At 33.7% G+C, this 17,501-nt stretch overlaps 1 protein-coding gene across 5 annotated transcripts in view; it reads right to left on the bottom strand.

Annotated features, from left to right (window-relative positions):
* The window catches only part of cdkal1 (CDK5 regulatory subunit associated protein 1-like 1), a 431,336-nt gene that overhangs the window by 262,329 nt on the left and 151,506 nt on the right, over positions 1 to 17,501 (bottom strand). For all 5 annotated transcript variants that reach the window (XM_088601024.1, XM_088601020.1, XM_088601022.1 and 2 more), the window contains one exon: positions 5,161 to 5,264. In XM_088601024.1, the coding sequence (XP_088457150.1) occupies positions 5,161 to 5,264 (104 nt within the window). The remainder of the gene's footprint in view (positions 1 to 5,160; positions 5,265 to 17,501) is intronic.

Below are 17,501 nucleotides of genomic sequence, written 5' to 3'. Positions count from 1 at the left end.
ATAATTTAATAATAATGAAGTACAAACTTCAAGTCTTCTTATTGTACTAAATATACAAATAAGTAGCATATTTGAATAAACCAGCAATCTCAAATGCTGCATTATTTGACACCAACTGCTTCTACCATGGCAAATATCAGTATGACTAGTTATTGAGGAGATAAGATTAATATTCGGTTTCCCCATCACAAAGGACAATAAGACATCACAACAAGTATAATCTAATCAGAATGGGAGCATGTTATCACTAAATTATATTGTGTTTGATGCATACACTACACTTTTAAATCCCATTAAATATCAGCCGTATAAATTTCCAATCATGAAATTAATAGCATGTTTGCAGTTGAGAATGGCATCAAAAACGGCATTCTCATTTTCTTTTAGTATAAGAACCGGAGATCCATTTCTCACAGATACTGAGCAAATCCTGCTGGTAACTGCAAGCCAAGCCATCACTTGAGGAATCTCTATTACAGTTAACTCGTGACACAGTTCAGACTTGAACCTATGATTCTACACTGCATGCATCAACCTGTGCATATCTTTAGCGATTGATCAACTTGGAAACCAAAGATGAGTTTTTCCCCTATAATTGATGAAAAAAAATCAGTTGTAGCAAACACTGTTATACCAGTACTGAAAGTAATAAAGATAAAATCAGTTGACAAAACCACAGTGGTTTCATCACTGCTTCATCAATTTAGCACTATAAAACCAGTTTGCCACTATTTACTGCGAGTGGATATTTGTAGTGACTACACAGTCATCGACTGATCTGTCATACAGAGTTAACACATTATTCTGCATGTCTGCACCATACTTATTGATGTCATTCAGGGTGTTCTACACACAAAAACATGAGTCATCACTAAAGAAGACTTGCACTGCTGGCCAGGCTATGTGAAGTGCTGTTCACAGGATCTCACTTGGTTGTTTTGATACATAGCTGGTCCCCATGTGTGGTCATCTGGTCTGCAAACAATGATTGTTTAACTGACCCTTTACAGTTAACCTGCCGACCTGGCATTTCTGATTCAGTGGAACTAGCAGTGAAAATGAAGATGGAGCATCCATCTTGGAGACATGTCATGATGTGGAGTCTTCCAGACTATGCCCATCATTGACAGACTATTTGACTGTAACATCTTGACAGGTTAGAAACTGCTGAGTGTGACAACTCCAGATAGCAACTTATATATATATACAGTATTATACAATCCAACTTTTTACTAAGTAAATGGAACAACACTCACTATGACTAACATGATTGTAATGTATATTTAAAGAAACAGCAAACATTAATTGAATGATAAAAGAACAATATTGTATATCTGGAGAGTGAGTTTTGCATTACAAAGTTTTGCATTCTTGCATTACAAGAATTATCATCCTAGAATGACAGACCAAAACTAAAACATGTGTCACTGACTTTGCCAAAGTTTTTACAAAAGTGTTACAAAACGGTTTTTTTGACTTATTATAACCTAGAACAATCATTTTTCCCCCTGTTTCTGGCTAAACATGCAGAAAAATTAGATAAAATGTGTTTAATACATTTGAATCTTCAACTGCTAAAGCACCTCAGAGAATCCCATCTCAATAAACTTAAAACATAAGTGGCTTTCCAGGTCAATCTTCTTCCAACATAATAATGGTGAATGTGTCTCACCCACTCCATATAAAATATGAAACTACAACTACTTATGCCAAACCAGAATTTTGTCTTAACAGTTATATTCTCTAACAACTGCAAAATATTGATTTTTTTTTGTTATATTCCCTTTTTTGTATCTACAGTGCTGATGTGATAATTGCTGTTCATTTCTCGGTTCCCAATAGAGCAGAACTTCTGCAATTTAAAGTACATTTGCTTCTCACACCATTCTTTGCTTTTCCATTATTCAAACACTGCTAGGTAATTCGAAAGCAATCTTCCACGTCAATCTATGGTGATATACCAGACCTTTGATGACTGTAAATTTTGAATAGACTCTTGAATGCCAATTCAGGGACAACTCTTCTAAGCTTAAAGTAATTTGCTATATATTTAAAATAGAAAGTTGATGCCCTTCCAACAGGATCTACACAACGTATCATTTCAATTTATGGAATGTGTGCATTTAGCACTTCACATATTAAGATAAAAAGCTCTTTTCAAACAACTATTATTCTACAGCTGTGTCATATAAGGTGTAACTGAAATACACAGACCTTTACAAATTATGTGTGCTTGATTGTTTACTCCTGGTAAAGTAAATCCTTCTGAAACCTATTTTTCAGCCTACAGGTTTGGTACTTTACACTTTAAACTGTTTTTTTTCCATGTTAGACATTACATTAAAATGGATGAACAGAAAAAATCATAGAGACCTTTACAACAAGGTATAATCAGAATAACAGATGTTTTTTCTTTTCAGCAAACCAGCTTCCGTCCAAAAACAAATCTTATTCTAAAGGTTAAGAAAAACAAATTGACATACAGTACTCTATCCAGTAAAAAAAAGGGAATGAATTACAATTTGACAAAATCTGCTTGCACTCATTTTCAGGAGTCACAACCACCGTAAAGGAAGTTAAAAAAAACTGTACTGCACTGTAGACATCATACCATCATTTAACATAATCAATTTGCCAATGCTTTGCATAACTAAAGCAGCTGTTCCCATGCAGTACATAAAACAATGCATTAAAATGTAGTTAAGAAGCTAGCATTAAAACCATGCAGTTACCAAGTCAGTGTTTGCCCAATTGCCCACTGACAGTTTTGAAGGTCATATGTTTCTTGTATATTTCTTGATTTAAATGATACAACAAGATAATGCTCTATATTGATGACATAACAGTAACCTTTGTTTTTCACAACAACCGTTTTGCTGCAAGAAACATATCTGCTCACATTCCTGAAAAATCAAAACAACATTCATGTACTGAATGTGGGCTAGTGTAGGTAATGTAAGCTTGTCTAGCAAATCTATCTGAACAACTGAAAAGACAGCCACTTGGATGAAGTACTGAAAACTGGACTATTATTTATTTCTTATTTTACAGAGATGAATAATGCCTGACAGGAAATACAGCAGATAGAATAGAATCATGAATTGCTAATATGGAAATATAGAATTCACATTGCACTGTACTTGTTGCTTAGTCTATTGTTTTCTGTTGAAAATGCAGCACCGTACAAATATGAAACTTGAGAGTAACTCCCAGGATTATTCCTTTTATAAGGAAATAGAAATTAAAAAATATCATATAACAGAATGAGTGAGAAACTGGGTAATATGTCATGGCTTAAAGCTCCTAAAATGTTATACCATAACCTTAAAAGTATTTCAAAGAAAAAAATTATATTAATCATGCATAATTGAATTCCAGAAAACACAGGGTCACATTTATGCACACCTCTAAGTATTTTGTTAAGTAAAATAAAAAAAAATGAGGATTATGAATAAACTTGGCATTGTACACTACACACTGCATGCAATTTTTATAAAACAATATTTAAAGTAATTAAAGCCACTATATTTAGGTATGCTGTTATGACCTGCTCTTAAAATGAAAATAAAATAATCAATATTATAGAAAATATGAAAGAAAATAAAAACTTACAAAGAAATAAACTTGGGTAAGTTTTTCTTTATCATTCATTAAATTATTTATCGGCTTCTTTGCTATGATTACTGCTTATAATATATACCATTTCTTTATCTTCTGTTTTCATGTTATCGAACATGCATCAAAAGTAAAAAAAAATGTAGCTTGCATGCTTTTATGAAATGTCACTTTAAATTAATGCTTTCATTGTATGTTAGCCAGTGGAAAAACCATAAAACATTCTAAACATTTTTATGGTAAAATGTATCTATTATATTTTACCATTCAATTAAATTGCTTATAGGAAAAAATCTAAAAATCTGTTCATTGTGGAAGTTGAATGCAGTAACTGTAAAGAAGTAAAGTAAATGGTATAGGGAAATTTAAATGTCTAACAGTGATGCCTATAATTGGTGTGAGAAGGGGATTCCTTATTATTCAATAGGGAATAAGTCTGTCTTAAATCATGTTTTCTTTTATGTATAAATATTCATTTTGAGTAATTTCATATAATGGAATGCATTAAAAACATGATAAATATTGATGTACAGTGATTGTGTCAACCTGATAATACAGTTAAGAATGTGCATGTGGGAAATACATTTCATACAGCAGGGCCATTCAAGTTTGTAATGACAATAAAAAGATTTACAGATTTATAATATGAAAATGCAGATGTTCTAGGACAACTCTAGGTCACCATTACATTTGATAAACATTTATTGTTTTGTTTCAAATTAAATGAAAACAGGTGTTGGACTCAATCTCTTTCCATGACTTAATGGGCAGAGAAGCCATGAAAAACATCTTATTATACAGTAAGAACGTTTTCTGGTCTTTCTCCTAACTACAGTTCTACATAAAAATAAGAAAAAAACATTCATCTACATATATTTACTAGCAGGTATTAGCATAAACAAAGGTTGGGAGGAGAAAAAAAAGGATTAACAAGTAGCCTATGGCTCATAAACATAATTTGAAATAATCTTTTTATCAGCTTAGATGTTTATGCTCTAAACATGATAAACATGAATAGCTTACTTTATAAACTTAACCATTATGTCTAAACCATGATCATATGCAATACAAAAATAACACTTTGCATCAACACATGGCATTAAAGATCAACAACTACTAATAAGAGAATAAACAGATTATAAGATAACATTTATTGACTGGGAGATATGATTCCCAATTGGTTGCAACCGATTACAAAAACAGATTTCCTCCTTTTTTGCCCAGATACTAGGTTGGTAGCAGTCTTCATAAGTAGTTTAGATATTGTGTTTTTTTATTGTCCAACACCAAGGATAATAGATTTACCTAGATTTTGATTGGCAGGCCTTTACCAATCAAATTCAGTATTATTTACACAATAACAACATTTCTCAAGCTAGACAATATAATAGTATTCATATATTCAATATACTGGCTGGTCCAATCCAATGACTTTCTTGCTTAACTAGTCAGAAATATCAATGTAAAATAATTCATACCCATGGCTTTATACTGTATGTAACACCTAAGAAATTATCAAGAGCACCGCCTTTCTGTGTTACTTACCCAAAAAGGACTGTTGCGCTCTCTCTACCAGCTCCTCTATTGGATAGCTTGCCAAGTCCCCTCGTGCATGTTTAGTTTTGCAGTAGGTGCAGGCATTAAGACAACTGTTTGAAAAAGGGGGAGAGAAAACACATCTGAATCTTCTTTAAATGTTTAGCTTGATTGTTCTTAAAAAAACATTGCATATTTTTTTTAGTCTCTTTTGTATGAATTATAATACATTCACACGAGTTTACATGCACGATTTTATCCAAACTATGCATAAATGGACAACAAAGTAAACTCCTATGTTCAATGTCCATGGTAACTCTGCTATATTTGCTCCTTTAACCTTTTACAATTATGTTTTGGAAAGGTAAAACAGGTTTTATTCAAACAAAGGGTGTTGAAAATACCATATTCTAGTTTCTAAGAAGAACTTAGGAATCTGCATTAATAAGCAAGTTATTATTCAGGTACAAAAGTATCTCTTTCAGTTTTTATGATCATCTGAATTGTTCTTTTTAAAATTACACGGAAATAATACAGATCTGAAATTACTGAAATTCTTTACTCACTTTATATTTATCATACTGTACGTACTGTGACACACATTCACTGCAAGTACTTTTTTTTTGCACCATCACTAAGTAGTAACTCAATATAGTCAGTAGCATCAGTGACAGTGCCCTCCAAAAGTACTGCAACACAAAAAAGTTAAAACTGCCATTTTTGTTTTACAGTCATCTTTATTGCTTAATTACTTATTTAAAGTAATTTGTATGGAAAAATTAAGTCTATAAGTATTTGATTGCACATCCCTTTAAGGTAATAACTGCATGAAGTCTGCAACCCACTGAGCATACCAAAGCCTCTGTGGAGTCATTTGAGATTCGTTGCCAGAGCTGCTTTGAGCTGTTGCATATTCCTGGGAATTTCAGACTTCACTTTGTTTCTTCTACATGTACTGTACAATGCATGGTCAACTGGAAATTAAGATTTTCCATGTTTTTTTATCTGGTGATCTTCTTGGTTTCTTTGACTGTACGGAACATATAATAAGTATGGAAGTATTTTCCTCTGCATTCGCAGACAAATGTTTCTGAAAACCTCGGAATTCATTCTGCTGCTGCTCCTGTTAGTAAGATCATCAACACAGACAAGTGAACCTTTTCCAGAGCCCGGCTTTGCTTGTCTAGGCCATGGCATTACCTCCACCATGTGTCAGAGTTTTTGTCATAAAGGGGAGTTGCAGAATGACGTTTTATGAACAGATGAGACCAAAGTAAACCTTTATCAACGTGATGGAAAGGCTGGTTCAATGTTAAAGTGTAGATGAAAAAGCAACGTCAGATGTTCCATAGGATACTGCATCATCACGGCCTGGACAAAGCAAATCATATAACTCTACAGTCTATCAATGACTCCCTGATATCTGGGTTTGAAACACCATATTTAAAGTCTGCTGCTGTAACATTTATAATAAAAGCTAGTCATTAATGACTTAACGTTATAACATATCTCCAAGGTGTTCTTTTTAGGAAAAATTAAGTAATGTGTGATTGCGACCCTATTACAATGCATCTTTCATCTAATAAGCCGCTTGAACTTTTCCAGTCAGGGTTTAGGTACAGTAATGAAACAGCTCTTGTTAAGGTTCTTAAAGTCTTGCTGACAGCTGCTGATTCTGAGTCACTTAATATTCTTCTTCACCTATACATAATATTTTATTAGACCATACTGTACATAAAATGATTTAGGGATTCTCATGGTTTACTATATATTGCTATATAATATATGATTTAGTATTTATTTGCTCTGTTGTTCTACAAGACAGCAGAATGATCTCCAGGCCTAACCCACACCTTGCACGTTAGTTGGCATTTAATTAATTCTAAATTTTAATTAACTTACTGTTTAAATGTATTTCTATATACTTATTTATTTAATTATACCTTATCCTGAAATGAGGTACCACAAAAGGTTCTTTATAAAATGTCATTATTATTACAGATTGACACTTGACTATCACCGAATGGTTATCTCTATTAAAGGGTTCGATTTAAAAATGTTGATGACACCATACTTTATCTGACTATTATCAAGTGCTGTTTACCTGCACACTAAGTCAAATAGTACTGCACAGGTGTTTAGCACAGGTTTCTGACCATTGGGTATTGAGACATGGATGTAACTGTGATAAGACTGAAGTTATGCAGATCAGTACTTAACACAAATAATGCATTAAGTTAACAAGTTCGGCATGAACCATAGCTCATGGTGATGGAATTAAACCCTTAAAAGTTAGAAAATCATAATGGTGGTAGTGGTAATATGGTGAAGATGATATTTTTGACCCTGGACTGTCATTGTGTAGTCAGAAGATTAGAGCTTACTAAGAAGTTACTACTTACTAAGTATTACTACTCTAATGTAGTAACTCTAATTACACATTAGGGTCTCTACTAACATACAAATTAATTTCCAGCATGTCCAGAATTGTATTCTGTATTACACATGTATCACACTGAAAGAAACAAAAAAATAAGATGTTATTTTTGCTTAATTCTTTGCCACTCAGCTACAAATCGCACACTCATTCTCAACTCCTTACAAAATCTAAATAATTTGTAGCCAAGATATTTACAAGTATTTCAACAAAGCAATTCTTTAAAAGCAGATGAGAAAAACATGCTCCTTTCCAATACATTAGGAAATTAAATGTGTAACTCTTTCTGAATTTTACCCTGTCCATAATTTTAACTAATATTTTTTATTGATCTGTAATAAACTACAGGGAAGTGTGGTAGATTAACAAGAAAGTGCTTTGAAGCACTTAAAATAAGCAGATCACCAGGACCTGATAGTCTTCTGCCAGTTGTCACAGACAACTGCTCAGACGAGGTTAAAAAGTAGATGCAATAAAACATTTTGAAGTCTGAGAAGAGAGGAGTTATGGTGATTGACGGTCCTAGAATCTACTCAGGTGAGGAACCTTGGGGTCCTTTTTGATCTAAGCCTTGCTCATGTCCCCATCGTTGTAAATGTCCTTTTTTAGTAAACTGGTTAGAGAGTATCACTCCCAGTTTTATGCATATTTAATATTGTCAATGCTCTTTTTATTCTTCTCATACATATCAATAATCCAGAATAAAACGTAATTTAAATGCTGATATTCAAATCTAAATGAACTTGTCAAGCAACTGGGGACTTTTCATCTTAAAAATTAATTTAAATATGCAGTTTTTGAATTGTGTATAATATTCATAACCCTATAACTGGTTCAAACCATGTTACTAACCATGTTAAAGTAGGTGGACACAGGATGGGTATTTGTGGGATTTACTGGCTAGACTAAGAGATTGTTGCCTTTGTTTTATTCGTTTTCTTTTTGCACAGAAATTAAGCCGCCTCCAAAAACATTCAACATCCAGATTTTAGCCGATCTTATCTTTTGGAAATCTGTCCCACTAAAACCCCTATCTGAGATCACTTCCCCAGATTGAACTGAGCATTAAGGATTGTGTTTAGCCATAATATGACTGGCACCCAGAGAAAACAAACACAGATGGGAGCTTCTTATCTTGTTGTTCACAGAAATGTCCATACCTTAGGTTTGGAGTAGCACCATTCTTTGACATACTATACAGTGTGCCAGGATAATGCTGAAATCAAACTGTAAAGGGGTGGCACATTTTTTTGACACCTTCTCCAGATGCCCTTGATTTATTTTGGGCTTTTTATAAATAACAAAAAATCTACAAATATCAAGTCACAAATCCATCACATTAGTGATATTAGTGTAATAATAGTTTTCACTTTAATTTAGGTCACAATTAGGACTTCAAATCGTACAATTCTGAATATTATTCACCATGCCTTCTCAGTTCTTACTTTACACCCCTTAAAACAAATGATGGATGGTTAAAGAAAAAAATATTAAATTCTATAGGCAGGGATAAATTTGCTCAGTGTATTTGTAAGAGTATACTATATGTCTGAAGTGAAAATCTCTTCTTCAAAATTCATTTTCATGCATCTTTAAGCTTAAATGGCATTACAACTGCAAAATGTTTTTACTATTTTACTGAGCTTTTACATGTCACAAAAAAAGTGGTGTATTGCCTCTAGCTAGAAGATTGTTTTCATTTTCTGTAAAATTTGCTCACCACCTTAATCTGTTGCCAAAATTAAGAACCATTCTAAATCCTTCTGTCTAATGTAAATAAAATATCTTCAGAGTACTATGTGGATTTCCAGAATATCCTCTTTCAAATATATTGGAATATGTGAAGTGTTAAAACATATAATCACTCAATAAAGAAACTAATGAAAACTACCAAATGCACAAGCCATTGCCTTTTATTCTGACACTGTTAACTGGAGCTAGCTCTATTAAATTGGGAAAGATTTGTCTTTTGTTTCAATTGGAGCATTTTGAAAAGAATTGGTCAGGTCATACAATGGTACGAGTATGTAATCTTTTCTCCTTTGCAATAATTGTATTCCTAATGAAATTCTTAAGAAATCACAGAGGGAAATTCAAAATGCTCTCAAGTTTTTTTGTTTTTTTGCCTGTAATACAGCTGTTACTCCTCTGATGAAGCCCAATCACAGAACCTTAAATCTTGGCTAAGAATAAAAAAAAAACATTCAACTAAATATCCCAGTGCATAAGATTAAAATAAGTTAGAATGAATAATTACCAAAATGTGTTTATTATATCTTAAGGATAATGTTGTAGAACAGCTACACTATCTTACAAGTTATTTATTTAAGTACAGTATATATACTGTACATACACACACATTTACCAGATAACACTGAATTAACAATACCAGTAATGACAACACATTAACATTTAAATATTTAAATACTGTAACATCAGCACAAACTGGAGCAGGTTGTCTCCTTTAAACTGTCTAAACGACTAGCCCAGCAAGACTTTTCTAAAACATAATTAGATGACGAAGGTAAATAATTGCTTAATTATTTAAAGTGAAGGTTGTTGCCGCACAGAGCTTTATTCCTGGTGTTAATTACATATTGAGGTACAGTATGGTGATATTTTAGTTTCTTAAAACAGAAAGAACTACCAGGTGAGAACTATCCTGAGTGTTCTTTTTGTTATCTGTCTGAACACTGTTGGAAATATCTAGACTTGGGGTCTTTATAGGCACAAATTATTGCCCACAGGCTGTACAAAGCCCACCAGAGGATTTCATAAGGCCTGCTTCAGCACAATATAATTAAAGGATGATTTGTTAGCCTTTATTGTTTTTTGTGTTTATATCATCTTAGTGTTAACAAGAAAGTGTTACAACATGTGACAAAAATGGATTTATTAAAGGAAAAGGAGTTGGCATGTTTCATGTAAATGCTTTTTTTATTTTCTTTTGTTGTGTACAAGCCAGTAAAAAACTACAGCAGGCTAACCACACCAAATAAACATGTAATTCCTTAGTGATTGGTGCTATTAAAACACAGGAAGATGCCTTCAGACAAAACTTCAGTCCATTCCAGGTGTAACACTTTTGACTTGTTAGCAAATGCAGATGCACAAAAATGTCTCCAACAACCATTCAGAACGCTGACGTGATTTTGAACTGGACTGATGGACTGGATGGATAATGGATGCAACATTTGTAGAGCATTTTGAAAAGCAATGAAAGGCGTTCAGAATGTGGAAGAAAAGGGAGGTAGATTTTAATGTTCCTTGTAAAATTTACTCCAAGGTTTTGGAACATAAAGGCTTAGGTTTATCAAGAAGCAAATACATATGGATTCTCTCCAATAAGCAATCTAAGTTGAGTATCCACAAGTCAAAACAATTTCTGTGTTTCAGTGAGAAGGCAAGCCTTAAAATAAAGCTTTGTAATGTATATTACTGAAAGAAATTACTGTTTTTCCAGTGTCGTGATTGCTTTTTTATGGCTGCCAACTGAAAGGTGTTTGTAATTTGAAATCTGCAGAATTCACTACTGCACATATTTCATGCACCAAAAGCTGATTTCTTCAGAATAGAAAATCTTCTCCCCAGTTCGACTGCGGCGAAAGAGGATAACATCTGTCTATAAAATGGTTCAAGGAGTGGGAATTTTGTTTAAAGAGGACCGTTAAGTGATCAGGTAAAAAAATATTTAATAAAACAAGGTCTGAAAATGACAAAATGAGCAACAGTATGTTCACCAACTTGCTGTATCTATCTCCTACTGTGTTTTTTTCTTTCCAAACCTTTGAAATGCCATTTACTACAGAAAACAGACTCATATTCTGAAGCTAAGTAAATCTTACATAAAACATATTTACTCTAATATCATATACAAGTTGTAAGCATGGGATGCTTATCTGTGACATGTCGTACATGTAGATGTAAGGGCAGAAACTTAACCGCATTTGGCACAAACAATTTTCTTTGTATTCATGCAATATACACTAATAATAAACATTTTAGCAATTTATTCAGGGGCTACATAAATCTTACCTCAACACAGAGCATTTGCTCATTCTCATATTTTGGAACACAAGCATACATCAAAGCAGCATTTCTGAAGAAATGGGTTCAAAGACATGAAAGCTTAGAAACATCTTCTTTTGAAACTCCCTATATAAAATGCTATGGAAAAATACTGAAGTGCAATAGAATACAATAGCATCACAGGAAACCCATTTCTCTAGGTATCTGATATTTCTGCAAAAACTGGTTTAGTTATTTATTTACACGTTTTCACTTTCATCCAATGTTTCACTGAGCCTCCAAGGAACAGTAAAAAGTACATTTTTCCCTTCCACCATGAGCCAAGTTTTTATGATGGTGGTAATAAAAGCAAATGCTGTGCTTGTAGACCAAGGGATACAGAGATTCCCACTGTTTTTATATATGATTCAATAACGGGAAAAAAAGACACAGCAGCTGGTAAATCTGGCTGCACTGGAACTAACATCTCAGTAGGTGAACCAAAATTATACATTTTTCTGTTACATGTAATACATACAACAATTGATCAGTATTTTTTCGTATTACTTTTTATGTTTCTCAACATGTCTTTGACTGCAAGACTACAATCAGTCTCTGACATTTTTTTTTACTCATTATATACTGTTTTAAACACTTCCATCCAATCAGATACTCCAGTGAGGATACTTTTTAGAATATATTCGCGCCAGCACTATTAATCTGAACCTCAGTGGGGAAAAAATATTAGTTAGCTAAAATGTCTTTCACCCTGTGAATTACATTAACTATAAAATCTGTTATCGCTAATGTGGCACTCAAAGCAAAGCAAAGCTATACGACTTAACATCTGTAATGCATTCGTGTTTAAGTGTGATGATAAAAGGCACTTGGATGTGTAAGCTGTAAAGGTTACCCTGGGGATGGACAGTTTTTTCAAACCAAAGAGAAGGAAAGATGGGAAATCCAATTAAAAAACCTCGGACACACATTTACACATGGGGTTTATCAAAATCAAGAAATTGTTTCATGTTTACAATCACTCAGTTTCATAAATGAGCTATATATTTTGTTTTTCAAACAGATGGGATACAATGAAAACTTCAGCCCACCTACTAATTTCAAATCCCAAGCCCAGTACCCGAATCCAGCTTTGATTAAGGAGACACCAGAAGCCTCCACAAACAGAAATCTGCCATCATGCAACAAGTCTGAATTGTGTGAAGTGGGGGTGGATCAAAGTTTTAACTTAAAGCAGGGCTATGTAGCATTTTATACTTTTATACAAATCCCAAACTTCATGTTTATTGTTACTGCATCTTGCACTTCAATGCCTCCCCATTTTCTTGCATGACTTGACAGTCTCCTTTAAAAGATAATCATCTAATTACAGTGTAATCTGCTACTGATCTGTACTGGCACAGCATGTAAAGAGACATGTCAGGAAGAAAAACCTGGGAGGTTGGCTTTTTAATTAAGAATATATCCTTTACTGCTTTTAACACTTGCGAAATATTTCTCTTTTCCACAAATGACGAGTCTGAATTAAAGCTCCCATCTCTTCAAAAAACAATTTTAAATAAACGGAATCCAAAGCATCCTAAATGATTTAACATCATTCTTAGAAATTTTTACTTTCTATATTTAATGTAATCACGATAAAGTCTATCCATAGACCCCATAAAAACACAGAAGCATAAAAGTTAAAACCTGGTGACTGATGGTGAAAAATATATCTCAAATATCTCGATGTTTTTAAGAAGCAAAATCTAGGTTTTAGTATGGCTTATAATGTGAACTTAACTGCCAAGTGGGCTTTTGTAAATTTTTTCTAGAATTTTATTTACATACTCTTACATATCTTGACATCTACAAGTTACAGATTTTGCTCTTATTTATAGATAAGCATGTTTCAGAAACAAGATATAAGAAATGCACTTGCAAAACTGTTCAAATGAGAAGAAAATATTTTCTAAATTTACACTTAAACGCATTTTTTCATAAATTTCTTTTATGTTCAGTTTATCATATTTTGACTTTTAAATGTGCACAGTCTTGTTACTTTATTTTCTGTGTACAGTTTGTTTTGATCTACAAGCTATGTTGCTGTCATTAGCAAAAATGATTACTACTATTATCTCAAATGAAATACTAGCTCCTGCAATGGAAATTACTTTTTCTACAAAACCCATGGCAAAAAGTATCCCTGTGACTGTTTGATCTGTAGATAAAAAGCCAAGAACTGAAATATGAGAACAAGAGGTTGCAACAATATAAAAACACTTTGATTTATCAGGATCAGAAAAATGTAATTCTAAATCTTGTTTTGGAGACAAAACCCATAGACCAAAAGGAATGAAGCAAAAGCACAATGAAACAGGAACAAAAAAAGCAACAAATTTGGAAAATACTTAAAAAATAAATGTTGCACCAACAACCTTTTTTTCCACTTTGGTCAGAAAATAAAGTGAAAAAAAACGACAAGAGCTTTACTCAAGATTTCAGTGAAAAGTACATAACAAAAAAGAAGGGTTTAGCACAAACTATTTTAAGCCTTATTTATTTCTGGAGGAGGAGACAGACAGAAATGCACTGAGAAAATTCAATTGGCTTGAAAAAATATTGCATGTCAGTCACATCTTGCTTTTTTAATGAGTCTGTTTTTCATTTTTATTCCAGTCAAACCATCTATCATATTTTGGAAAAGAAATGAGTGAGCGGGGGCTTGGAAATTAAATAATCTGTCCTAGCCAGTGAAGCTTAAAACCAGTACATACATTTGGTTGATAAACAGCACAGAGCAGTATTCTGACACAGTAAGGCAGAAGGAGGGATTCGTCCGCCCTGGGTATCTAAAAAAACGTAATGGTTTATTGCTTAGCTTGCTCGGACTGCTGACTTCTGCTATGGGGTTTAAAGTGCTTACAAATAGAATCAGCAACTTCTTTCACAGAAATAAAACAAGGTTAGTGGCTTTATGGACCAGATCTGTTCATCTTTCCACCTCAAGGGCAAAGACTCGCCCACAGTATTTCAGTGAGCGAGGCCAAGTTTCTCACTACAACAAAGTCAGAGAAAATACCAACATTTTACTCTTATTATTTTCAATAGTTTTTTTTTTCTAAATACACTATCTTTACAGAGATGTATATATACAGTATATATATATCCTTATTGTACACCTTTTCATTGTATACTCCTTCTTTAAGCATTTCCTTCTATAGACCTAGAAGCTACAATTTAGAATTTAACATAAAAAGAGGTGAATTCAAGACTTCTTAGAAGAAGAATGCTCCTGCTTTTCAGATAATAGCAAAAGGTCTTCAATAGGAACAGCCACACTGAAGACCAAAAGGTCTTCAATTGGAACAGCCACACTGAAGTTTAAATTACTTTTGACCAGTAGCTCAGGACACAAGCATGTTTTGCTTAACTTTAGCATGCACATGGAACACTTATTATTTTTTTCTATACTGAACTTGGCAGCATTTGAAAACATAACTTGACACACTCCCTATATCAAGGGTCGCAAATCCTAATCCCGGAAAGACACAGTTACTGTATGTTATTATGAATTACTTTTCACACAAACATAGTCTCTGTTTCGCTCACAGCTTACAGAAGATTATTAAAGATGGCTTGGAGTTGGTCAAATAAGACAGGCCATTGGCGAAAGGGTTATTAGAGGGACGCTACAAGTCAAGGGAGACAAAATAATCACTGCCAGCTATGTTACTGTTTGAATGGGGGGTTCACATCATGCAAACTCGTCTCACCTAAACTGCTCCACCAAAATCTGCAGCAGTATCATCACCACAGTTGTATCTTCTGAAATACTGTAACAAACTACCTAAGCCAGGTTCAGAAGAATCTGATTCTCTGGCTAATTGGCAAGGAAAACAGAAGGAGTCCTCTTGTTTAGCCCAGCAAGCACCTAGTTATACCTGCCACATCTCCACCTGCGAAAGACTCTTTAATGTGGCAGGCAAGCTTTCAGGCCTGAAATGGTCTGATCTTAGTGATAAAAACTGAAGAGGTTATTAAAAAGGGTTATGATTCCACAACAAGCAAAAAGTTCTCAGTTCTAATGTTTAGATGCAGTGGAATATGAAACCCAGTGTGACTTTCTGGCAACAGGGCAGAACTGTTCTCAATCTGTGGCACAACTAGGAAAGTCTTCCCAGTCAGTGTGTAACTAGTATCTTCCTAACTGACAACAAACAGCACCTGAAAGTAATTAAAATGTAAAAATATTTTTGGTGTTTTCGGGGCAGAAGATTACACAATTTTTACATTACATTGCATACCATTTGGCAGTTCTGGCAATCTGCTGTGAGATTGTTTTTAGCTGTCAGGCTTTTGAGTCCAAACCTTGTTAACTTACTAGACAGAAATGACTTGCATTTGGCTTCAATCCCTGGATATACAGATTATAATGTGAAAGAAACAGGAGAATATTATGAGGCTGTTTTGGAAGTGCCTGCGAGATCAACATTCTGGTTTTCAATGAGGGATCATTCCACTCACCTACAGCAAATGGATGAATAATACCTTTCTACAGTTGCAGTGCACAGCTAGATATCTTTAGGGATTGTCTCTTTTTGGTTAAAACATAGACGGAACAATGCACATCTTATTGAGTGTGAATAAAACATACTGTACCACTCTAAGATGCATATACTTTCAAAGTCATAAAATTAACCTAAGAGAAGTTAAAGCATATTCAGACAAATAAATTGAACCACTTTCAGATACAAAGGTCACTGGCTATTGTTTTGAATAGAATGTTCTTTTTTTACAGGTGAGCCTTCAGCCACACAATAAAGTGTTCAACAGCCTATGTTACACCATACAAGTTACTTTAATTCTTTAATTAGCCTAAGCAGTTTACAGATGCTTATTTCAAACTGAATTTTTTTTGTTTAATTCTTCTTTCTGTTGTGTAAAAACCACATAAGTATCTCCCAAATGCGATTCATGTTACAGTTTCATCTCCTTTGATTTACAGAGAGTACAAAGAAATAAGCTGATATCGTTATCAGTACACTCTAAACATTCAATACGCTATGTAAATCCTATTTACACATCTCCCTGTGTATTAATCTATGGAAATAAATAATGCATACTACATAAATGAAAACAAAATCTCTGTGGAAGAACATTTTTAAATGTTTACTTCAATAGCTACTATGGAAAAAAGGGGAAAACATAAAAAATTACGTTTATTAAAAAATAACGTGCTGAATGTTGTCGCGGGAATTAGAACTGTTCTGTGTTTAGGATAAAGTATGGCGGTGCTAAGAGTTAAAAACAAACAATAAAACATGTAAGTCAGGCAAACCACCAAACTGTCCCCCTTTTCTCACCAGATATCTGACCAAATTTACAAAGAAAACATAGGAATAACAGGGTCTTATGCTGAGGTCACTAGTGCCCCTGATAAGGACCATTGTTTTTATATCCTGCTCTACCTTTGGGACACAACCTGTCAGAGGACAAAATCACACAGGAAACAGCAGGCTGTAGCCTTCTCTGCTCCACACATGAATGCTGGGGCACAAGGTGCAAAGGATAATACTATTTTGGTCAACTGGAAGCAGTCTGGGAAACTTAAATAATTTAAGCAAAATTCCCACTGTACCGAATCAGACATTCTAAATGGCTTCTGATAGAAATCAGGCTTGTGTTCAATTTGCGAGGAAGAACTGTCTGTGGGAATGCTTAACTCAATTGTTTTTAGCAGGGAAAACAGAACCCAAACAATACCCCCTCAATTGTTTAGCTTCCAAAAAATAATACATTACTATATATTTAGAACATAATCCCTCAAAACTGGATATTGTTGCTATTAAGGAATGAAACTAGCATATTGGCTCATTCTGCAACATACCCCTGGCAACAAGGCAAC

Source organism: Lepisosteus platostomus, chromosome 12, assembly GCF_059453375.1.
Source record: "Lepisosteus platostomus isolate fLepPlt1 chromosome 12, fLepPlt1.hap1, whole genome shotgun sequence".
Lineage (NCBI taxonomy): Eukaryota > Metazoa > Chordata > Actinopteri > Semionotiformes > Lepisosteidae > Lepisosteus > Lepisosteus platostomus.
Note: the sequence above shows the minus strand (reverse complement) of the source record. Positions and strands in the feature narration are given on the sequence as shown.